Source organism: Corvus hawaiiensis, chromosome 20 (assembly GCF_020740725.1).
Source record: "Corvus hawaiiensis isolate bCorHaw1 chromosome 20, bCorHaw1.pri.cur, whole genome shotgun sequence".
Taxonomy (NCBI): Eukaryota; Metazoa; Chordata; class Aves; order Passeriformes; family Corvidae; genus Corvus; species Corvus hawaiiensis.
The window spans coordinates 5,952,097-5,977,427 of record NC_063232.1 but is presented as its reverse complement, the minus strand read 5'-3'; the positions used below and the strand labels follow the sequence as shown (position 1 = coordinate 5,977,427).

The 25,331-nt window shown below is 47.9% G+C and overlaps 1 protein-coding gene across 4 annotated transcripts in view; it reads right to left on the bottom strand.

Annotated features, from left to right (window-relative positions):
* The window catches only part of AP2B1 (adaptor related protein complex 2 subunit beta 1), a 77,869-nt gene that overhangs the window by 5,715 nt on the left and 46,823 nt on the right, over window positions 1-25,331 (bottom strand). For 3 of the 4 annotated variants that reach the window (XM_048324209.1, XM_048324210.1, XM_048324211.1), the window contains exons 15-20: window positions 20,833-20,874; window positions 18,958-19,104; window positions 17,585-17,730; window positions 15,009-15,138; window positions 6,597-6,681; window positions 5,788-5,874 (exon numbers count right to left, since the gene is read on the bottom strand). In XM_048324209.1, coding sequence (XP_048180166.1) covers window positions 5,788-5,874; window positions 6,597-6,681; window positions 15,009-15,138; window positions 17,585-17,730; window positions 18,958-19,104; window positions 20,833-20,874 — 637 coding nt within the window. The remainder of the gene's footprint in view (window positions 1-5,787; window positions 5,875-6,596; window positions 6,682-15,008; window positions 15,139-17,584; window positions 17,731-18,957; window positions 19,105-20,832; window positions 20,875-25,331) is intronic. The other variant, XM_048324212.1, reaches the window with a different exon arrangement.

Sequence of the window (25,331 nt, the reverse complement as noted above, 5' to 3'; positions counted from 1 at the left end):
GGGTCATCCAGACACCCAGAGCAATGGCGAGCAGGCTGGAGCTGACGTTTGGCTTGCTCCTGCCCTCTCTCCCAGCACAGATTTGGGGCCTGGTGAGAGCTGACCCCCTCTCCCCCCAGGTAGCAGCTCCCATCCCTCCTGTGCTCTGGAGTATCAGCAATTTGGATTTTGGAGATCATCAGAGTTGCTAAGCAACAGTAGCAGGCTGTGGCTGGCTGAAGGCAGGACCGCTAATGCCATGTGACAGCACAGCCTTTAAAAATAAATAAATAAAAAAAATAAAATAAACCCAGGCAGATCTTGCTGGGAGCAGGGAGCTGAGCCCGGGCACCCAGAGCCCAGGGAAGCAGGAGCAGGGCTCAGTGACTCTGGGGACTGGGGACTCTGCAAACCAGAGCACTCAAGTCCTTCAGCAAAGCAGCACAAGCCACACCTGGCCTTGCACAGCGACTTTCTTCGATCTCAAGGTTTATTCTCACAACCCTCCTGAAGCACAAGGGAAGGGCACAGGGAGGTTTGGCCATCAGTGAGGCCAGGGAAGCCTCTGACATCAGCCCAGCTTTCAGGGCTGGTTCCTTTGGTTTGTTTTCCTTGTATTTTCCTCTCTAAACAGAATTCTTTACTTCACTCCCACAACCAAACAGTGCACATGGAAACATGGGCACACAAGGAAAGTCGTCTCCTCCTCTGCACTGAAGTGACCCAGTACTTTTTAACAGCATTTTTCTCCTGGGTAAAGCAAAGGATGTGCTTAAATCTTCTGCTCACCAGCTTAAGAACTTCACATCTGAACTCAGAGAGCCAAGATCAGCACCTGGGCTTTGCATGAAGGACAGGCACAACTCAATGCACCTTTTCTGAGCTTTGTAGCAATCAGAAAGTAAAATTTAATGCCTATATTTTATGTTGTGGTAGCTGAGAACATCCCTGTGCCATTTCTAGCAGCACCTGAATGGTTCTGAGCATCCAGCCAAGAACTGCATTCAAATCCCAAGGGCAGATTCTGATCCAGTGGGGAGGTACCTGGGGCAATGTTATGACAGTACCTTCATTTCCAAGACATGGAATATGCACCAGTTCTGTAATTTATTCGACTATCAGGTACAAGATTTGCACATGCAGAAAAAGCCAACATACCAGGCAAGCTTGTGTATGATTGTCCCCCAGCTTGTTTCATTAAAAAAATCCAATTTCTCTTTGTTCTGGCATTAGCAAATTACTTGGAGGAGAAAAACAAAGTGACCACTGCATACCAATAAAGCCATGTTCAACTCTAATCACAAAAGCTGCTGTTTCACACCAAATTGTGGGCCACTAATAAGCAAATAAACCCAAAATTCCTGTGCTGAACAGCACAGCAACTGACTGAGTGCCATTAAACGGGAGGCAATCTCCATGTGCAAGTCAGCGCATCCTCTTTCACTCTGTGGGTTTGGGTAAGCAGTGTTTAGGAAAAAGAAAAACATTTAGCTCATCTGATTTGCATACCCTAATGTAGTGATCCTTTAGAATTTAGTCAAACTTAGCATGTTGGAAAAAAAAACCCCAGTGTAAACAAGGCAAACTGAGCTTTAGTGCACACTCAGTTACGGGGGAAACCTCAGTTGCACCAGCAGCACCCAGAATATTTGAGCTGTAACAGTTAAGGAATCATGCACTAGATTCTTGTGTTTTCATTTAAAATCCCCCAAATCAATTAATTTAGCACTGGATTCATGAGACATGAGAATGCTGGGCTATAACCATGACCTTGTGTTTTCATTATTTCTGAATGAGGTTTTCTCCAGGGAACTATCCCAACCTCTTCCTAAGAGGCTGAAGCATGAAACAGCTCTAATGAATTCAAGATGTGCAGGGCATCCTAAGCACACCTTGGCCCCATGACACAGCTCCAGAGAAACTTGTTCCTCCACATCCACAGAGCTGCAGCCCCCAGGAACAGCCTCAGGCCAGGTCCATCTCTGACTGCTGGGAACCTGAGCCCCCCAAACCCAGAATGAAGCACTCATCTCCCCCTGACTCACTGGGAACGGTGGGAATACCTTCAAAGGTCCAGGATTTGCTTCTTTTGGAAGCAAAGATGGTACAGACACAGATCAGACCACTTAAGGGTACCTGCTCCTCATCCCACAGCATGGCACCTTATCCTTGGCTTCACTTGCCATGCTCTGGGCTACCTGCAGCAGCCAAGACTCTCTGGTTGTTCTGTGCACTGTTTTGGGGTGAGCTGCCAGGGACAGGAGGTTTTTTTGCCATCCATGCGAGCCACCAAAGCTCAAATCAATCCTATTTAGCTTGCCTTGTGGGCACAGGATGGATCTTTTACCTACAAAGGCCTGCGAGCACAGACTCCCACAGAAGCTTCTGAGCTGCCTGCCTGTGTTTATCTCCTTTTTGTTTGAAGGAAGAAAAGCAATAACCTGGGGAGAAGTCTGCAGTTTGCACAGGAGGTGCTGTGAGGTGACTGTTGCACGGTGACAAACAGCTCTGGCCGTACAAGAAACTCACAAGCTGCTTTTTTGATAGATAAAATCCCAGCCCCCAACAAACCCCTGTTCCAAGGTAACTCACTTCAGAGCCAGTTCCACCCAGGGGCTCACAGCAGCATCTTGGCTCTTTCCTGCTCTTCTCCAGCCTCTCCCTCTCCTCATTTCTTACACCTCCCAGGCACATCCCAACCTCTTGGTTGCACACAGCTACTGTCACGTCAAATTAAACATCAGCTTCTTCATCACCCCTCTTTGCCATTCACTCTTGTAATGCCCCAGTTCCAAATCCCTGTGTACTCTTCATTTTCACCTTCATTTCCTTATTTTTCACCTCCTTGATTAATCCTGTCTCGGCCCAGACACTTTCTAGAAAGCCTCAAGTGGGTCCCCCTGCCTGCATCTTCCTTGCAGCATCTCCCAAGTCTCCTGCCTTTAAAAGCTAAATAGGGACTATGTGCTGGGTGTTTAGAGAAAAAGAAATTCCAATTTCAGTTTCTCCACTGAGGAAGAGCTGCATGCCCTGCTTGGCTGCTCTGTAGGGCCTCCAGGATGTCAGCACTAAACTTCAGCCCCACTGAAACACAGCAAAGATGTGAGAACTCGGGAAAGCAAAGGCTGTTTGCAGCTGGGAGAAGGAAAAGCTGGGAGAAGGAAAGCCAGGGATCACATTCCTGACCAGCCTCCCCCAGCACAGCTGCTCCACACAGCTCCAAGTGGCTGCTGGAGCTGTGTTAGGGCACAGCACTGGGAGCAGAGGTATTTTTAGCTCCAGCTCCACTCGCGTCACTGGGCTGGGATCAGTGAGGCTGAGGCATGAATGGTGTCCCTGAGCACTCACCACCGGGTGGGTGGGCCCAACCTAGGAATGAATGACTGATCCCAGCAGATCCCAGCAGGGATAAGGACTGGGGATAAGGACTCACTCTGTGGAGCCAGGGTGCTCCGGAGCTGTTCCCTGTGCTGGAAGGTTGCACAAACCCAGCGTCTCCTCAGGTTTGGTGAGGAGCTGCTGGAATCTGCAGGGTTTTGTACAGCTCAGCCACGAGGGCATTGCAAAGCTGCAATGAACACCACAACCACTGACAGCCCAAATCGAGAGCTTTATTGTGGTTACACATCTCCTACAGGAGAGTCTTTGGAACAGGAACCAGCCCTTCCTCCACAAGGATCAAGTTTCTAAGGATTTTATATCCAGACTTGCTCTTCTTAGAAGAAAGGAGGTGTCTTAAGCGTATTTTCACTGGATTTAAACAATCAAGATTGTGAATCTTGAAAAATTATCACCCTGCTGAGGCACATGGCCAGGCACACACCCTTGCTCTGGTGTAAACTAGAAATAAGATGGATTCAGCTCCTGCCAGATTTCATCCAGCCCACTCTGCCTCTGCCCTGCTGTGTCTCACTTGCCAGGCTGTGAGAAGTCACCACCCCTGAGGATGCTGGAATCCCAGCACTCCATGGGTTTTGGATTTGGCTGACCCTTCTGCAGGCAAGGCTTGTTGCCCTTAGGACAGTCTGAGCTAGAGGAGGTTACCGCCTGTAATCAAGGTGAGCAGGCTGAGTCAGGGTTGCACTGGTAGATTAAAAACCAAGGGACTAAGGCAAGCACACAAGATTTTCCTGGTTTTCCCTCCTGCAAGCTCTTGGCCAGCTCCATGCCCAAGCCCAGGTGGTCAAGGAAGAGTTGCAAGAGGGAGGAGGTGTCAGCAGTGGAAACACAGAAACAGAAGCCTCGGTGGATGGAAGTGTTTGGAATCTGTTTGTGAGGCGTGACCCACTTTCTGCAATGCACAAGCCAAAGAAGCTGGCAGGTCCTGGCAGATCCTGGCAGATCCTGCACTGCCCTGAGCATCCTGAGGGATGGATCGTGCTCTGGAGAGGCTCTGCAGCCACGCTCTTCCCTGGAAAAGGCTGCAGATCCCACTGCAGAGGAACTGCCTGGTGTTCCCTCCTCTCCCTAAGAGCTGGTAACTCGTTCTCCTCTGAGCATCCCAGGCCTGGGTGAGCAGTCTGGCCCTGAGCTGGCAAACCCTCTTGGAATGGGGAGCATTCTGTCACTCCAAGTTTCATAACATTTTCTTCCAGAGGGAGGAGGGGGCCAGGCCAGGCTGCAGGACTGCCAATCTTCCCAGCCATCCTCCTCTCTCTTTCCCAACCCTGTCCCCTGCTAGCCAGCACCTCAACACCAAACTGAGCAGCTTCCAGTGTTTCTGGCTGGAGACAAAGAGGCAGGGCAGAAGGCACCAGCAGCAGCAGCAGCAGCTCTGCAGTGCAGGGGAGAGGCGATGCCAAGCTCGGTCAGGAGCAGAGGGAGGACTGGGGAAGGCACAGAGGTTGTTCTCGTTTGAAACCCCACAGTGAAATCAAGTCATAAGGTCCAACAGCTGCTATTTTCTCCCCTCCTCTTGTGTGCTCTATCCTTTGTATTCCAAAACAGTCATAATTATGAGTACAAAGAGACCCGTGGTTTCTGTCTGCTATTGAAGCATGAGGGTGTTCATTGTGTAATAGCAGGCATGAGAGAATAAAAAGGTTACAGGGTTGGTAATCAATAGGGACACTTCTTTCTTCTGTGAAACAGAGCAGCTTTTGGTAGAATCACCTGGCTCCTGTCCAGAACCTCTTGAACAGGAGCAGAGCTGCTACGCTGGTCCCATTCCATTCTTTTACACTCCCCTTATCCTTCAGCAGTAGTAAGGTCACACGTACAAGATGCTCACAGAGGCAACTCCATGGCCAAACAAACTGAACAGGACCAAACACCATCGAAATGCATCAATATCTCAGCTAACAACAGACCCTTCCCATATGGCCTGTCCTCCCAACACCCTGCAGTGTCTGGAGGGTTGACCTTCCATGACAGAAAGAGGAAAGAAGCTGCCAAAAGGTGAAGTGAGTGGCCCAGTGTGATGCAGTAGGGCTAGAACACTTTGTTCAAAACTCACAGCAGCAGGACAGGGCTGCTGAACAGCCCCAACACCGTATTCAGCTCTATTTAAAGAGCAGCTTTGCAGGGAAGCAAAGTATAAAAGGGAAAGCAAGAATACAAGGTCCAGAGTGAAAGGAAGAAATGGATCGGTCAAATCAAAGACTTGGGATTTCAGATGTGCTTTTATGGGGAGCCAGCTGAAGTTTTTGACTGAAACAAGCCCTAGGATCCCAGGCTGCTCTATTCAAAAGTGCAACGCTTATCTCTTCATTAGCCACTAGTTTATTTTACTAAGGTGATATTAATAAGGTGAGGCTTAATGGCCATGCATCAAAAGTGCTCTCAGCATGGCAGAATGAAGCTACTCACCAGCATTCAGGTGACATTCTTTAATCTGGAACTGAAGCTCATTTTCATTTGGAATATCCTTCCATGTTGCAAGGAAGACTTGGCGCTCTAGAAACAAAAAAAAACCAACCCCATCAGCACTGTGGGATCCTCACAGCATTAATTAACACACCACAGAATGTTTCAAGGTAGACACACAAAAGAGCTTTTGGTAACTTTTTGCCCTGCTGGGGTTAGATCCAGGATTTACTCCTACAACAACCTCAGTCTCTTTGTAAAAGCAGCAAAGCTTTGATGATTTTGGCCTCCCCCAAAAGAGAGACAGTCTTTGCCATATGAGCTGTTTACAAGCCAAGAACATGCAGGATTTGATGAGAAGGAAGGAGATCCACACATTTAGGATTATGTTAGTGAAAGCTGCTTTTCAAGCAACTTCCAGCCAATTCAAACAAAAATTTAATAAAGGTGACTAGGAATACACAAATTCCAGTGAAAATGGTATGGGGGCAAATCCTAGACCCATTCAAGTGAATCAACCCCTCAAAAAACCCCAGAACTACAACAACCCCAACCCAAACAAATACAAAAAGATCAGCTTTGAAGAAAACAGATTTTTTTGTCAGACAGAGAGAATCAGAGGAAGGGACTTGGGTCCTGGCAGCTACTGGAGCTGGAGGACAACAGGGACAGGCCACCAGAGCAGACTGGCTGAGATGTAATGGCTTGAAGGTCAAGGCACAGGTGAAACTCAGCCAGGAGACTGCACCCAGAGGGGCCCTGGGAGCACAGCCTGGCTGAAGGAGGCTGACCACACACCTCCAAGCACTCACCCATTTTGCCATCCTCTACGAAAAGCACGTTGAGAGGGATTAGGCAGCTGAAGTAAAAGACATCAATGTTGTTTTTCACAGCCACCTGTTACAGAAGAAACGGGGAGGTTAAAGAGTCTCTCTCAGCTGGAAATCCAAAGGGATCACAAGACTTCCCACAGTCTCATCACCCTGGAGGGCTCTCTCTGAGCAGAGGCCAGCTCGGAATGGGAGACTCCCTGGAGGGATGGTACCGAGCTCCTGGGCAGTTTCAGACAAGGACCAGTCCCCTGCTCCATTTTCACTAAAAGCTGCTCAATCTTCTCCTGTGAGCCTTTCACTGCACTGCTTCAGAGCCAATTCCACCCAGGAGCTCACAGCAGCATCTTGGCTCTTTCCTGCTCTTCTCCAGCCTCTCCCTCTCCTCATTTCTTACAGGTACATCCCAACCTCTTGGTTGCACACACCTGCTATCACGTCTGTCACACTGCACATCAGCTTCTTCATCACCCCTCTTTGCCATTCACTCTTGTAATGCCCCAGTTCCAAATCTCTGTGTATTCTTTATTTTCACCTTCATTTCCTTATTTTTCACCTCCTTGATTAATCCTGTCTCGGTCCAGACACTTTCTAGAAAGCCTCAAGTGAGTCCCACTGCCTGCATCTTCCTTGCAGCACCTCCCAAAGCTCCTGCCTTTCCCTCAGTGAAATCTAAATAGGGAATATGTGCAGGGTGTTGATTCCTGGAAGAAGAAAGCCCTGCTACAGAGCAATCAGGTAACAAAAGATCACTTGACAAAAGACTTAATTCTCAGTGTCATTAAACTCCACCAGCCAGGGAGTTTGCCTTTATCTGCTCTGCCTTTATCACACACACTTGCCATGTTCCCCACTAATCTCTGCTAACAGTTTTCCCCAGGCTGAGAGCTGCTGGGACAAGCAGGAACAAACTGGAGGTCTGAGAGGTGCCCTGTCACAACACAGCACAGGAAAAGGCAGCTCTGGGCTTTATTTCCATGCCTCTCATGCTCTTCCCACGTCAGCCCACACAGTGAGAGTGTCATGGGAGCACAGCTCAGCAGACACCTGCCATTGCCTGCAACGAAGGAATCTTAAGCCTTGAAAGAAAGACCCAGAACTGAAGTTGTTGTGTGGGGATTTTCAGGAGCCATTTGAGCTCCTACTTCCTTTGAAAAAGCCCAGAGGGAGTTCTCCAATTTGTCACCCAGCTGAAACACAAACCAGACCATGCTAAACGCTGAGCCAAAGGAATAAATTTGCTGCTACAAAGATTTATGCCAAGACAAACTTCATTGACATTAATAATTACTTATACTGGTGTCCTACTGGGAAAATCTATTGTCCCACAGGGGCGAGTTTAGAAAGACACCCACAAATGTTGGTAAAAACCAGCTGTGGATAGATAAGGAAGGGGAATGATTAGACATGCATGCAAGTCAGAGACAAGTGGAAGGAGATCAAGCTCCCAAACAAACTCTTCTGGCAACTGGGAGGCCCCAGAAGTGCAAAGAACTGCAGAAAGGTAGATGTGACAATCTGTGGTGTTCCTACATTTTGGACATCACTAAAGGTAGCAGCTTAAATTTAATTCCCACAGTGCAAACCAGCTTAAGAAGGGATTAGTCTACAGCCCACTAAAACCACATAAATGATGGTGCAAGTGAGGCAAAAACTGGGGTTGGTTCTCTGTAACAGGGGGTTGTTGCATGCTCCGGTGGCTGGCATCACGCTCACGAGTTGGAGTGTTCAGTGTTTGAACCAGAGGAACCAGAGGGGTAAAAGCAGATTGGTGGGTGGACTTCAGCAATTCACCTCTGCAAAATATGATAAAACACATTGGGAGAGGAGCCAAAAATGCACCTCTGAGTCTGGGAGGGGAGAGCTGGGGGAGGGACAGCAGTGTAGCCATTCCAAATGCTCTGCTTGGATATAAGTCATGGAGATGAGCCAGAAGAGGGAAAATTTAGGCTAAATGTCTGGGAAAACCGATAGTGAGAATTATTAAGCAGCATTAAATTCCTCTGAGGAAGAGAGAAGCTCCAGTGCTTGGACTATTTAAAATCAGCCTTGACAATGCTCTCAGTAAGAGGAACTGTAGCAAAACAACAAAGCATAGCAGGGACTACACTGCACAACCCAAGATCTTCTCCAAGTCTGATTTAATGATTAATTGCCTTGCCTTAGAACAACAGAAATTACTTAGCTACAAAAGCTAATTGTTGTTGCCATACAACAGCAGTTTCTTACAAGAGGGGCTGGAAGGCAGCTCCTTCCCTCCAGTCACGGTTCTAGAGGCACACTCCAAATTAAAATGCGAGCCCTGTCCCTGCAGTTATGAGGATGCTATAAAAAGGTATCTGCTGACCTGCTTCTCAACTCTGCAGAAACACACTGAGTAAGCTGCTTTGGCTATCTCTGGAGAGCTACCCAATTAAGATGCTCTGAAGTGCAATTTCTCCCCAGTAAAGAAAAATGAAGCCACATGCCAGCCTTCCTCCCAAACTGCATCACTGGCTTCAGGAATGACATCACGTGTCACCTTGCAAGCAGCTGTAAGCATGCAGGAATCAGCTGTCACAAATAACTTCTGCACACAGGATGGAAAAAGCTCTCCTTAACCTCTATCATTAGGACATGACTGGGGAGCTCCTCAAAATAAGCTTCCATCGTTCACCACCACACCCTTCCCCCAAACAGCCACTGTGCTCCACAAGATGTGGTCCATGAAAAGCCACCTGCAGACACCTGGGTGGGGAAACTCACACCAAGAAGAGGTTCCCTGAGTTGGTAACAGCTTCCCAAGGTCACACTCCATGTCAGGAGAATCCAGGGCCACCTGACAGGCTACAAAAGCAGCCACGGGCAGAGAGCAGAACCCCAGCAGCATCTGCAAGGAGCTGAGCAGGTAATAACAGCGACTTGCCACAGAAAATCCAGTGCTCCTCAGGTGGGAACATTGTCCTGAGATGGGCAATGACATTTGCTGTGATAGCAGGAGCTGAGAAGTCTCTCCAGGTTTGACATGCTTGAAAGGAACCTCTGCTTGCATTCAACAAATCCTCCAGTCCAGACTAACTTTGCTCATGGCTCTGCAGCTTTAACCTGCTGACCTGGCCATGAACTATTAAATCTTTAGCTAGACCTTTAGCTTCAGATATTTCAGAGTTAAACCAGAAGCATTTTTAATAAAAATGGCTTTCCATCTGTGATCTTTTAGAGAGAGAGAAAAAAATGTTAGTACCTTGTGGATTTAGTCAAGCATCCTACAAAGCTCTGAGGGACAGAAGTCAAAAGGTGTCAGATTTTTGTGTGATGCTTGACTGTTGAAAAGGTGAGCCCACTAAAAATTGGCGCGGGGTTTCAAATCACTCATGTCTTGTTCGTGATCTGACTAGAGGAAGCAACACCTCTATAAATAACCCCTGGAATGCATTTGCTCACCTTGCAGCATGAGCACTCTTCTGCTGAGCTCTCTTGCAGTCCAGCCCTCTAATAGCTCAAACATGGTATTTTGGGGAAGAGGGACCTCATAAGAACAACATTCAGTTATTTTCCTCAAGAGTGTAGGTTTCTGATGATTTAAATCCCCGACTTGAGCAACAAAATTGACTTTCAAAGTCAAGTCTGAAAGCAACACAGATGCTTTCCATCAGCAGCAAGCACACAACATACCCACTTGGAATCCCATTAGCACCTACACTAAATTAAGGATTTACTTAAGTTGGGTTTTGCTTTAGAGCCTGGTAACAGCCAAACTGTTAAGGCAAGAACAGCTCTCCTCTGCAGAGTCTTTTTTACCTCACAAGGTCATGGCTTGTTCTGTGCCAGGCTGCTGCTCTGCCCCCAGGGAATGCTGCTCCTCCACTTCATTTTCTGTGACAGGTAGGGTTCTCAGGATCCCAGGGATGCTTGCAGCCTCTGCCAGCCGTGTGCTCTCACCCCACAGGGATGAGCCCGGAGCCGGGGCTGGAGCTGTGCACACACAGCGAGGCTGGGTTACGTCAATGGTCAGGGAACAGAGAGTTACTGGGAGGGTTGTGCTCTCGTGTGCCTTGCTGCACTTCAAGTCCAAAATGTACAATTTATAAATGTGCTGTACCATGTGGCAGACGCGCTCTTAACCCCCAAACCAACAGCTTTCCACAGCCGAGCGAGGAACTGGCCACAGATGCCAAGCTGTGATCCAAGTCCTTAATTCAGAGCGTTCCCAGGAGGGTTCTTTGCTGAAATAAGATTCTCACATGCGGAGACTGTTAAAGAACAACCCAGGCAACAAACCCAGGAAGCATCTTCCCCATCTAGCTACCCACAGGTGTTCTGTGGTGGCTGGTCAGTGATTCTGACACCGCTCACACACGGGCAGATATTGTGTCATTTATCAAGCAGGCTCTGGAGGGTGAACATCTGCTGGCTGGAACTGCTGCTCACAACGATTCCCAGCCTTGTTTTCACAGAGAGCTGGATGTGTGAAATCTGTCTCCAAGTTCTGAGTGCTGTGTTTGTGACCTGAGATACATTAACAGCTCTGATGAATGAGAGCTCCAGCGGGTCTGCACTGCGAGACGCAGGAGCGCGGAGGAGCACAGGTGATGAGTTACAGCAGAGCGGAGACTGGAAGGATGAGCATCATCTACTGCATTAGCAACACTGATATCTCCTCAGCAAAGAAGCTGCACCTTCCTCCTCTGTCTCTACAAAAATGTTTTGCCAAACTCATTTCAAGAAACAAAAGTGTTCTGCACCTCACAGTGCCCTGCAGCAAGTCTGTGTTTCCAAGTGCCCCTTTTCAGGGAGAAATGCAGCTGGCAGATCCTTCCTTTTTCATACTCGGATCATTTTACAGAATTTTTAAAAAAACCCAACCAACTTTGAAAAATTCAAGCTTTTTTCAGCTTCATGCTCTGTAGCTGCAGCAAACAGGGCTGGCAGCTGACAGCAGGTAAGGCTGGGCAATGTGACACACTGATGGTGCATTCTGAATGTGGATCCCAAGAGAGCAGCTCCAGCCCCAGGCACACTTGCTGCTGCTCCAGGAGTGCCTACAGCTTGTTTTCAACTGTACTGTCTGCTGCAAGGGGCTATAGTCTCACAGAAGAGATTATCAGATTTGTGCCATGACAGGCCAGGCCTGAGCTCCGAAACTCTGGCAGCAGGTTGGCTCCACTTCACCCATTTCCAGGATTAGGAGAGCAGTTCTGGTGTGCTCCAATGGGTATTTCAATTTCACAGCATTTCATAGCTGTTAAAATGCCAATTATTAGGAACAATGGTTCTCTTTAGCATAGAAAGGCTCTCAGCCCAGGCATTTTCTAATTCCAAATTTGACTTGAAGAAGTATCTGGAAAGACTTAATATTCCTCACCAGTGCAAATCCCTGTTTCAGAACCCACCTTCCTCTTTGAGAGCTGAAGGTCTCACACCCGTGGTGGCAAAGATACCTCACCCAACTCACCTCTCCTGCTTGGTATGACCCTAGCAGCCCACATGTCACCAGCAGTATCACCACTGCTTTGACTGTGAAAAGCCAACACTACAGGAGCCAGGGAAACCTGCACAACTCCCAGAAACATCTCCATGGCTGTCAAACACCCAGGAAGGTCAACACAGCCTCTCGCAGACCTTTGGGCGAGGGCTTGTTGTTATTTATTGGTGCCATGTTCTGCAGAGGGCAGGGGACCACAGCCCCCACAAGCACCAGGCAGCCCCCAAAATGCTGACAAGGCACTGCAAGGGTGTCCCCCACCACAAGTTAGAAGCACACAAATAACTAAGTCAGATTTTCTTTAGCAACAGGCACACTCCAAAGGCAGCTTTTTAATCTGACAGCAGCTTTTGAATCTGACAGAAGTGAAAAAGATGAAGCAGAGAGCAGGGATTGGGGTTTGTTCAGCCCTGCAGTGCTGTGTCCAGTCTAGCTTTACCCTTTGGATAAATCTCTGCTTGACTGGGGGTGAAAGCTGAGTCAACAAGTCAAGAAAATGTTCACGATTACTTTGGGATGCAAGGGAGAAGCCTGGTGTTCAGCATCACGAGACGCAAGGTGACTAGCAAACATAAGACTCTTCAGCTATATTTTACCTAAGTAAGCCTCTGAAAATATCTCAGTCTTCCTCATCTTCTTGCAAAAACGTCTTTTTCGTTACCTTGTCAAATATTTTAGTTTCTCTCCATGATTACAAATGTCAAGATTAAATGAGCTGTACTGGGTGAAAGATTAGAAATGGTAATAAAAATAACCTGAACAAGACATGAATTCATTACTTCTGAAATAGTTGCCTAAGGAATGTACAACTAGTCTTTGAAGTGTCTAATTAACATGACAAAAAGTTGAAAGCTATCAGTTTGGTTACTTCAGGACTTATTTTTCTTGTTACTAAAACCAAAAAACTCCCACCAGAATAGGAGATGAACATAAGGTCCTCAGGTTCAAACCAGCCCTGCATCTGCTTCAATGTTCCCTAGCTGAGGAAAAAAAACACATTAAGTAAATTCAACCTGATGAGTGTTTTGGTTCTTCAATGAATACAGGAACATTTGTATTCCCTACTCCTATATTACACTATAAATTGTTCCCTAAGTAGGTCACCAAAGCGATTTCTGAATGTTTCAAGACAAATCCTTTCCACATGAACCCACAAAACAAAACCAGAGCCTTGGCTGTCAGGGCATTGATAGATCTCCATCAAGCCCACTGCTGTCAAAAAAGTAAGGGGAGTGCTCTTTTTAACTTGGCATCTGCTATCATGATTCAACTCTTTGCAGAGAAATATACTATTACTCCATATGGCAGCTTCCCCAATTGTAAAAGGGCAGCCAACTTCTATGGCAATGAGAGCTTTAGCAAATTAACAACTGAGTCTGGCACTAATGAATGCTCCACTGTCTCAATAGAAAGTAGCTGGAGGTTTCCTCACATGTTTTCTCTTAGCTTTGTTCTAGCAGGAGATGCTACAAGAAACAAACAGTGTTCCAAGCCCTTTAGAGATTTAATAACCCAAATACTTCACTTCCTTCCTGATCAAAGGAAGCAGCAACTTGAGGCTGCCTTGTTGAGAGTCCCCAGTGCTGTGGAGGCTGACTGGGACTGTCACCTCTACATTCCCTTCAGAGCAGGAGCCAGATTTTACCACAGCTGACCCAAATGCAACCTCCCCTTCATGCCCTGGGTTGCAGAGGGAATCCAGCTCTTCCAGAGGCTGGAAGGGCCAGCTGTGGAAGACAGGCCATGGAATTCATTCACTGTCTGTGCCCTCCCCCGTCGCATGACTGTGCTTGGAGCCCAAGTGTGGGACTGCTCCTTTGAGTGCCAGAGAAGCTATTTCAAGCTGTTTGCCCAAAGACTCATCAATAAGTCATAAACCCCAGAATGGAAGTCAAAAGAAGGGGGAAAAACAGTTGCTCAGGCAGAATAAATAGTAACTTCCATTGCATTCCCTTCAACTAAAAACAGAATGAGCTGCTTCAAAATATTCCCCTCTATGGGCTTGGTACTCTGCAGGAACCCAACCCAGTTCTCCCCTCCTGGGGACCTGAGGTGAGAGAGAGAGAGCTGCAGTGCAAGTTAACTGCATTTTGGGATACTGGGAAAATCATCCTGGAGGACCCAGAGCAGAGGCAGGAGTCGCTGACCTCCACTCCACAGACTGGCTGCACATGGCAGCAGTGGGGAAGAAGCTCCTTCCAGGGAGAACTGTCTGCCTGATGGCTTCCAGACCACGGGAGACAGTCTCTGGTCCAAAGCAGAAGGGAACATCTCCCTGGATCTGTCCTGCAGATTGACAGCCCCAATCTGATAAAGAGGCTCCTCCAGGGAGCGCTGTCCCTGCCATGCACCAGCACCATCGTTAATGAAACATTGGCTGCTCACGTCATTTCTCCTCTGCTTTTCCTGGAACAGACTGTTTGCCTTGGATTGAGCTATCTGGGGCAGGGATGTGCCTTTGTGAAGCATCCTGGAATTTAGGAGCACTAGAGACATATTAATCACTCAGAAGTTGCCACCTTTCCTGCAATTCCTTTAATTGCCTCAATTCTTACTGACAGCTGTCTCTGCCTGCTCCACCACAGGCTCTTTCTCTGTTCAGGCCCGTTCCAGTTCTTAAGTCCAGCCAAATCCCATACCCAGTTTACAGAACAGTGTTACAGGAACACAGCCCTTACTCTACACAGATGCAAGCAGCTGGTTTGAGGTGTTTGGAAAGTTACAAAATTCAAGAAGTTTCTGTTTCAGTTTTTCTGGGAGAAGCTAGGAGGAGGATTAAGTTTTGGCCAGACTTGAGGCCCAAATCCATGAGGTCTGCCTGGTTACATGTGGTATTTTGTGATTAGAATCTTACCACACTGTGCTGAGCCAAACAAACTGGGTTGAGCAGCTGCTGAGCTCCCCCCTGCCCAGAACGAGGCAATCCTTACCTGGAGGTTGTTCAGAGGCTCCATTTTCATGACTGGTCCCAAAGTGTTGAGGGGCAGGGACACATCAATACTTTGGTTTGGCATCAGAGGTGTATGAATGGCCAGGGGGGTGCTTGGGATGACCCCAAAGCTGGGCAAGAGAAAAATAGAGGTGATGAGAGCAGCCCTGCATTGTCCAAAATATGTCCAAAATATCATGTTCCTTTTGTCAAGCACTACCTGGCTCATCTTCCCACTAGCCCTGAGCTGTCCCTGCTGTCACTCCAGGGAGGGAACACTGTTCAAATGAGCAGACAAAGTAGGACAAGGCATGGGAAACTCACTCAGGGTGATCCTGCTGACAAATTCACCATCCTGCCCCAGGGACCAGCTCCTGGGAACTCTCCCATTTCCTGCCTGGCACTGGTCTGTGTGCTGAGCACCAGCCTGCCCAGCAAGCAATGATGTGGACTCAGAGCCAGGTGTTGTTTCTCTCTCCCTGAGCTCCAGAGCACTGCAGGTAGGGTGTATCACACAGTGCATGGCTGCAGCATCCCTGGGAGCTGTGGCAGAGGGAACTGGAGGCAGCATAGAACAAACAGCAGCCAAGGAGAAACATGTGGCTTGGAACAGCACTGCAGAACAAATGAATCAACACACCCAGCTGCCTGGTCCTGAATGACAGCACCTGGCTCAGCTGCTTGGTTGGAGGCTCCTTCACTGGGGATGTGTCCCAGCAATGCTTACTTGCCTGTGCAGTCCAAGGAACATTTAATTCCACAGGCACCTCTGTTTAGCGTGGAGAAGAGGGAAAGCAGCTCACATTTCACACAGCACTTCTGTACCACGGACTAGCTGCTTTCCAAAAGCAGATGGAAGTCCAGATGTTTTGGTGTCCACTTATAAATGCATTTCTCTTTAGCAGAATTCACATCAGCTCAGAGGTCTCAGGGCATTTGCAGGATGGATAGGTGTGTATTTTCATTTTATTCACTAAAAGCCTGATGCTGCCTCTGCACATTTGCCAGCCACATTTATCAGGTTTGTCACTCCTTCAGAAAACAATAATGCCCCATTCTTGGTTCTCCTTAGTTTTCAGCTCTGGGGAGCTGAAATAGGAACATTCCTAGCAAGGGCTTAGCCACACGATTCGCCTTCTGCAGCCGTTTCACCTTGGAGGACACAACCCCTCGTGTTTTCCCTAGGACTCAGAGGAAAACCAAACTTGCAGTTTATTACTAAGGGGCTGGGCTATTACAGCACACCAGAATTCAGCTTTTTTTTTTTTTTTTTTTTTAATGCTTTATCCCAAGACTGCAGTGAATGCGATTAGCAGCAGCAGGAAAGGAGGGAAAAGCAATAGAAACTTCCCAATCACAAACCTTAATATTTCCACTTAAAGAACCAGCCCTCTGCAGCTCTAATGCACCAGCCACAGTGGAAAGCAGTGACAAGAGAACAGCATTTGTGAAAGAGTAAATAGTAGTAGGTTGTGCTGCAGGAGGAAAAACTGCTGGTTTATTGTACAGCATTTAAACTTTCTACATCCTCGAAGTACCACATAGGTGTGGCTAAAACACAGCTTGATATATGGGGGGGAAAAAAAAATCACAAACAAAATGCCTTTTTTTTTTTCCAGGCCAATTTGCATGAAACTTTTGCATATAGCAGCTTAGCAAAACTCTCCAGAAAAGATGGCAGTCCAGGGAGAACATTTACTAAGACTTACTTAGCATAATGACTTTTCTAAGTAAATCTTATTTGTCCCAAGAAATCCTGAATTTGCAAGGCTAACAGTGAGATTAAAGAGATGGTTTCTGTGGATCTTCAGTAGAGAGAACCCTTTTCCAGTGAAGTGATATTAAGAAATACAGAGAACATGTCAGTCACAAGATACTCTTTGCAGTGTTGATAAGAAGTAGCCTGGTCCTTGCAGAAGATAACACACAGCAAAGCACAGGATAAACTCTCTGGAAAGGGTATTTGTGGGAAGACACCATGGTTTGAGATGGGTTTCCAAGAACAATCTGAATTGTATCATCCAAGCTCTAAACTTTCAAGCGGCTGCTGCTTCTGACAAAATTGTTCTGCTGCCTATTACAGGGAGAGCATGTGCTACAGGCTCCCAGCTTGCAGCTCCTTCAGTGACAAGCAGCTTTATTAAGGAGTCCTGTGCTTCCAGACAGTCTGAGGGGCAGCACCGCAATTAAGTCAGGAGGCAGAGGCATCACAGGTTGATACTTGTGCAGCTCAGATCCTGCCTGTCTGTGCTCTTGTTTTCCCCAGGGCACTCACTGGCTATAAACCCACCAATCCCACCTAACAGCTCATGAGCTGCTGAAAAACTCCCCAGAGGTTACATGGGACAGATGCTGTTTCAGAGCTGGGACTGTCCGCTGCCTGTTTCCTCCCAGATTTATCAGTCTGTGATTTCAGCCCTTTCACACAATTTTGGTGTGATGGGGAGGTCAGGCTGTATCATCCAAGCTATTTCCATGACTGCACTATACACCCAAGCACAAGCCCTCCCTAGATTTAGCAGTGTAGGCACAAACTCCTTTCCCATTGAACACAGTGCATTGCTATTAATTTCTTACCTGTTCTTATTGAACTGAATGGCAAAGTCAGTCATGTGCTGCAAAGCCTTATTGGTAAAGTTCATCTCCATGTAGATGTGTCCCTGCCTGTGGCTGAATGTGCCTGAGATCTCCAATCCTTTAGCCTTCACTGCAGGCAGCCAAACCTTGAACACAAGAGATGTCATTCAGCGTGAGCAGCCTGGCCTGAAGATAACAAACAAGCACAGTTTTCCAATAAACAGAAGTCCTGAGCTCAGAAATCCAGCTACATTGGCACATTAAGCCCACAAAGGCTAAAGAAACACCACAGGGAAGATGGGACATGGGGTGTTGAAGGGATGGAGCTCGCCACTGAGTAATAAGCTTGCTGCTCCTAATCCATATTTGGTCACAGCACTCACGTAAGAAATCAAGTTTACTACAGCATTAGTGTGCACAAGAGCAGTGACAGTTTGTGTCCATCACACCAGCATGAGACTCACCCAGTCTGCTGCTCGACAGCCTTCTCCAAGGGCTGGTGGGACTATTAGAGGCAGGACAATACTAAAGTTTGAACCAAATAAAATCACAGGGCTGATACTATTATCTGTTGGGGTTCTGGATTCCCAAATCACCTCTGTGGGAAAAACCCTGAGTGGTGCAAAATGAGGCTCAAAGTTATGTGGGTTTTTTGTACTTGGTCCTTATATATGGTATAATAATTGCAAGGAACCAAAGCTTTGAGTATGGTCTGCAGTACCTTGAGATCCTCAATTTCAGAGGATGGCTTCAGATTATCCATCCATGAACTATTTGAGTGCTAACTTTTGTTTATTCCCTTTCAGCAGCCTGAGCTCCCCGTGGCTGCTCCACAGCCAGTTTCCAGAACCATGTTCTGTGTCTCATGATCCCTCCCAACTTCAGGCTACAGCCAAAGCCTCTGCGATCTCTGTTGCTGACAGAACATTTCTCTGCATTCCACTGCGGCATCATCATCCCAATCACATGATTTTACCTCCACTGTCACGTTGGATTCCTCCAAAAAAACAAATCTGCCAGGAAAGTTGTTGCAAACTGTGTCTTGCCCTCAGTTTCCTGGGGAACCTTGTTAAGAAGTAGGTCTGCAGGAAAGCTGCTCTGACACAACTGAAAGTCTCGGATCTTATCTAAGCCATTCTTTAGAGAAATACTGCCACAGGTAAAACGAGGGAACTGCTGAAATGCCAGAAGTCTGTAAGTAATAACTAACATGGTCTCCCAACACAGCTGAAAAGCCCAGGGCACCCCTAACGAGACTGAGTTGAAGTTTTAGCACCAGAAACTCACAATAAATGGGTCAAGCGAGCAATGTCAGATTTGTTGTAGCCCAAGGGAAGGCAATAAACTGGGGGTGATTGTTTTTCCTTACGTACAGACTTGGGAGCCACATATCCTCCAGGAGCCATCCCTATGCCGGACGAGAGCTCGAAGAGATCGTTGAGTCCACTGCTGACCACTGCTGGGGTGGGAGAAGGGGCAAAGGTGGCTGGCACAGAGGAGGGAATGTAGGTCTGTCCCACCTGGAGGAGTCAGAAAGAACAGGCACTCATTAACATCACGTGTGAGCACCACTTATTAAACAAAGCATGGACTCGGGCAACATCCTAAATAAAGCCATTTGCAGCTTCCCCACTGATTTATCAATAGTGCTAAATTATGTATTTGAATTCCAAAGCTCTTGGCAGTTAATCCCTACACTCGGCTGTCACCTCAACCAAGCTTCCACATCATTTTTTATAGCTTCAGTTATCTATTCCCGCTGTAGAGGAATCTTTCTTCTCCATATCTCCTTCTCCTAAGACAATATGCTTTGTGGATCTACCCTACATAAACCCAGGGAAAAGAGCAAATGCTTCAAATCTTCCCCCAACAACATCAGTCTTCAGGAATCTGCAAGATTTTGCATATCCAGAGACAGCAAGGGAGTCATGACCGTGTTGTGTACTCCCACCCAAAGCCAGAGCTCTGCATTCTCAGCACTGGGCCCCAAAAGGTTCATTACATGAAGCAGAGTCTGCCAGAGGACAACCTTCCTGCAAGAAAGGCAATCCTTCCCTCCCAGGACTTCAATGAGGGCACCAAAGCCGGAATATTAACCTTTAGGTGCCCAGCTTCAGATGGGACAGTCACACTTAAATTACACTTCCAAATTCTCTTCCTAGCAGGATGAATGCTTGAGAACAGGATTTCCCAGCCAGCAGCCCAGAAACAGGCAGAGTGACCAGGACAGAACTGCCTGGGGGGTTTTAGCTGGCCCAGGAGGGCAGAGACCTGGCTTTGTAGGTATGACCACCACAGGAACTATCTGCCACGTCCTGCTGAGGGCTGCCTGGGTGTACAGGTGCACTGTGCCACCAGCTCTCCTTTGCCCTTATGCTGAAGGAAGAAAGGAATGCCAGATTCACAGGGAAAGGAGGAGAGAGAATGACTGCAGCCATAACAAGGGTCTCTGAAAAGCCCTCCCTCCCTCCAGAAGGGAGTGTGCTTTCCTCACTGAATTACTGGATACAGAGCCCTGGGAAGAGGGACTGGAGCTTTCTAGGGGACACCACTTCTGGCTGTGGGTTGGAAGCACGCTCCCTCCTGCCCACTTCATTTTCAAGTGGTGTTTCATTCCCTTTCCATGCTTTGCTGGAAGAAGCTGCTATGAGCTTGATGCCAAGGGTGCTTTGAAAGCAGGTTGAAACTCTCCCAATGCCCTGGCTGTAGGCACAAGGACACTCACAAAGCACAGGTACAGAGGAGGTGGCCAGTGGCAGCACTGACCACACACAGTAGGAAAGCTTGGAGCACCTGACCCTGATGTCCAGGAGAAAATCTTGTGTGGAGTTTGGGAGGAGAAAGCACTGAGTTCAGGCAAGTCTGTGGTGCCACTGGGTTAGGGTTACAGACCAGGCTTTGTGAGTAGGAATGAGCATCCTTGGCCTTTCAGCTGCTAAAGCAGTTGCACAAGGATGAGGCACTGCCAGGGTTAATGCTGGTGCTCCAACTAAAAGCTCTGAGGAAGAAGAGCTAAGCAGAATGAGTGAACAGCTCTGGCCCTGGCTGCTCTTAGGAAAGCCCAGGTGGCAGCTGGACTCAAATCAACAAAGGTGGGGACCCGTGTGTTGCAGTTGCATTTATCCATTTTCAAACATCTTCAGGCCTTTAAAAAGCACCTTCCAGCACATAACGGGTGAGGGTATGCTGAAAAACCCTGAGCTTTGAGCAGCTTTGGAAATTGGGGAAAAAAATGGAATGGCACTTACTGCCGGGCTTCCTCCAATGCCCCCGCCAAGGTCACTGCCAAGCTGAAAGAGAGAAGGAGAGAGAGGAGAGGAAGACCGAGATCATTTAAGCCAAGTGTCAGATGGCCGGAGCGGAGCCCGGGCGCCGCGAGCACGGATCGCTCCTGCGTACAGGACAGACAGAAATGCAGCGCTGGGAAAGCACAGGGAACAGAGGGGCTGCTTGCTGCTGCGTGAGCAGAGCTACTTGGAGAGCTACCCCACGCATTCACTGTGGACAGGAGCGTTCTGCAGGTTAATGAGAACAAAAATCCATCCCTCCTTGCGCCTGTTTCTGCACCAAAACCTCCTTTCTTCACGTTTCATGCATCGGTGCTTCCCCTTCAGCCCTGCTGCTGCCAGCAGGCCCCAAGCAGCTCCACAAAACCCAGTGGGGTAACTGTGAAATGGCATAAAAATAAAACTGACAGGAAGGCTTGCTTCCTGAAAGCTTTAGTTTTCTAGGGAACAGCTACAAACCACGGGCAAACACAAAGCGTCTTGGCTGTGTTCCTCCGACACACGGCTCTTTTCAACAACAAGGAAGAAAGAGAATAGGATCCGTGCTGGCTCTTACCACAGCTCAGAGAGGGGGGCTCTGAAGATGCTCCCCTCCCTCAGACAAGGAAAAAAGCATCTTTATCATGTAATGGGCACACCAACAGCAAAGAGACCTCATGGTGCACCAGGCTATTTCAGTACCAATTTCTGCCAAGCTACGCGTTCACAGTCTGAAGTGACTGAAATATTCCTCCATAAACACCAAATCCTCTCTGGGGCCCTTCTGCAGCCCACCTAGAAGCCCTCCCCCCACAAGTTCCCTTTATAAAGCCCATGTTTCAAACCTTCACATCACTCTACACGCTCAGGAGAATTCAGAGATCAGGATAGGCTCCCAGGCTTGGCTACAAGTGCTGTTTGCAAGTGCAACATCACTCCTGTGAATATTTAAAATGCACTTAACAGATGACTGATAGCCAGGAGGAAACAAGCACAGATCTGCAGTGGTTATTCACTGCAGAGACATCTCCAGGCTTATCTGTGTCCCAGGCTTTTCTTCTGAAGACCAGGGTAATTCTTTTTGTCTAGAACAGGGGTTTTTTGGGTCACATTCAGACAAGGAACATGACCTGACAATGTGCACAGAGGATGATGCAAATGCAGGGGCGAGGTAGGAGCCAGCCCCATTAGGAAAAGGCTGGACTGGCAGACCAGAACACCACAGCTCACCTCGTGGATGGTTCTGCTCTTCCATTTGATAAAGGTTTGGGGAGTTAGTTTGCTTTTAAAAAAGCATGTGACAAACTGGGTCAACAAAGGCTCCAGATACATTGTTCAGGTAAGCGCTGATGTGTCAGGATATTGAACAAATGCCCCATATAGCTGAAGGAGAAGCTTCCAGGAGTGCCCATGCTTAGAGCCAAAAAGGCTCTGACCTTTTCCCTGTGCACAAAAAACTTGGAAATTAACTTTGCTCTGATCCTTTCCAGCCTGTTCCCTGAGAGATCTCACGGCAAATGTGTTTTATGCTGCTCAAGAGATACCATAAAGCTTCATACCCCTCTCCATCAGAGCACAGGTAAAAAGGATAAATTGCCCTGAGAAGAGCAGCAAAGGTGTAAGACAGTGACTTACCAGATAATAACTAGCCTCCATAAAACCTGTAAAATGTGACAAACCCCTGTGCTTCCCTGGATCTCTCTTCTATCCCCTGGCACCCCTCCTTACCCTATTCCCCACAGGAGCCACCTGATGCAACATTAGCCACCCTAAGTAGGTGCTAGAGAAGAACAAATCTCAATTTGCTTTTTGTTAAGAAGCCTTAAGAGCTTTTTTCCATTGTGGGACTCAGTTTATCCCTACTTGAGGTCATGGCAGAAGCTGAGGAGACTCCTCATCTTTTCCAACAACCACCTCTCCTGGAGCAACCCAGGCTCTTGCTGTCCAGTTTTGCTTAGCTGACTTAGGAAATAACAGATGAAAGTGAGTGATTCCAAAGTCAAAAGAAGGATCAGTCAGAGACCAAAGGAAGCCAGCCAGAGGATGCAAATCCAATTAATATTGAGCTTATAAAATAAGTCTTATTACACTGTAAAGTCTCCTCCACAGAAACAGCCTGACAGAGCAGAGGTTTGTTCTATTGACTGCTCTCTAAGCCAAGCCACGGTTTAGATTAATATATCAGATCATTTACATCTTGTTACTGGCTCACTGAGGAGTAATAAATGCAACTATTACACCTCATCCCTATTCATAGTCTTGCATGCAGATGAACTTCGTGCTTTATATTGACAGGCAGCGAAGTCCAGAGGAAAAGAAAGAATGCAGTTCATTTCCAGATATAATTGTGTGCACGGAGGATTTCTGCAACTGCTGTCTGCAGCAGCAGAAAGGCTGGTTTATCAAGCAGCAAGCATTTTACAAAGGGTATTACGGGAATGACTGAATAATTCTGCATAATCAAGCCAGATGTTAACTATTCTACCATTTCCTACTACACTCATCAGAAGGAGCTGCAGGGTAGGAGCCCGACCTCGGAGCAGCTCATACACTGATGTTGGCTGGAAGAACAGGTAATGACATATTGGGGTTCCTCAAGCTATCCGTGAGTCCTCCATTTTCCCTAAATTTCAGGCCTTGAGGCCTGAAATTCTGAAAGCAGAATTTGGATTTATTGCTTGAGTTAAGACTCCAGCTCTCACAAGGAGGAAGGAAAAAAACCCCTGACTGGCTCAGAGAATTTACCATGAGCCCCTGTGTGTTTCCAGATTGGACCCAACATCTCTTTCCAATGTCAGGAAGCTCTGAGCTGCTGCAGCCCCTCTTTGGTGACTGGAGGGCTCTGCAGAGCACAGCCTGAGCCTCTCCTGGCTCCTGTGCTCGGGCCCAAGCACTGCAGATGTGCTCCAGAGCCGCAGAGCCAGCGCCAAGGAGCTGCAGCTCCTCCAGGTCCCTACAGGCAGAGCTGGCTCTGCCCGGAGTGGAGAGAGAAGTGACAGCATTTCTACTGCACCAGAAGTTAAAGGGGGGAAGTTAATAAAGAACTGATCAATTCCACATCAGATCCGGGCTGCACTTCCCACTGCAGCAGCACAAAGTCTCTTTTTCTGTTTTTCTTGCCTGTCACCCTCCCATGGCACCGACGCTTTCCCCATTCAGGAACTCCAGGTCTGTTTCTCCTCCTGTGAGACGCCCAAATCATAACTTTATTCCAAACTCAGAATGATGGAAGAGACAGTAACAGTGATGTGTGTGAGTAAGAGGGAATGAGGAAGACAGAGGGAACAGGAACCAATTACCCACGGAGTGTCCTCTCCCATCTGGAGTGACAGGCAGAGTGCAGAAGGAAAGAAACAGATATTAGTCAGGCGTAAGTGCTGCTGAAGCAATTCCCCAGGACTAGCAGCTCTGGTTAACCATTTCCATTTGTCTCATGGGCAGACAGACACTCCTGCCAGAAGGACAACCTGGATCTGCCTTACAGGAGAACCAGCAACAGCCCCACAGAGGAGAGGACCACGTGAATAGAGCTGTCAGCCCCACTCGGGTTGAAATGCTCACTGTGAAGGTGGGGTGGACAGGGGCTGGCTCTTGATGGTCCAAGGGAATTTGTGGCACTGCAAACCCCTCATCCTCATCCCAAAGCTGGCAGCTTTGGCTCTTGTTGAAGAGCACAAAGCCTCTGCCCAGGATGAGGAGCTGCCAGCTTCAGGAGATGAGCAGAGGATGAACAGGGAGTCTCAGCCCCCAAACGCATAAAAGTTCTTCAAGCAGGAATTCTCTTTATTCCCTCCAAACCTGTCCGGCCATAACAGCACCCAAGCAGCCACATGGGTTTAAAGAAGAGGTTGGGCTCAACCCTGTATCAATAAAACCAGTGCCATCACCTCTTCTCAAACTGCATCAGCACCTTTACTTTGCACAAGTTGGCTTGGATGGCGCCGCAGCTGCTCTGCAGTTGGAGAGCCTTTGCCCTGCAATTCCAGCCCTCTGGAAGCAGTTATGCTGACTTATGAAGTGTAGCAATGCTGGAGTTACTGCATTAGGAGGGTTTATTTGCATCTTAACGGCAGCTTGTAATGAAGTGACTCTGCTGAAGTGTTCATGTGATCCTGAGGGGCTACAATCACTTCTGCAAAATGACGTGAGGCTTTTGGAGCACCAAAAAATAATAGGGAGGGTGGAGCCAGGGACAGAAGCTTCAACAACCACTGCTCAGCAACTGCCTTGCCTTGTGTCCACAGCATAATCAGGGCTTCCAGGGCAGCTGTGCATTCTGTGGACCACAATTCATGGGTTAAGAGGGGCCAGTTGCTGCCTCCTCGCTCCCTCACACCACAAATCAGGAGTCAGGCACCAGAGCTCAAGGTGCTGCCTGCACTCAGTAACATGGCAGCAAGGAACACAAGGCATTTACCTACCAGGAATGGGGTGAGGTGCTGAGAGCAGCGCTGCTGGCAGCCCCCTTGGTGCAGCCTAAT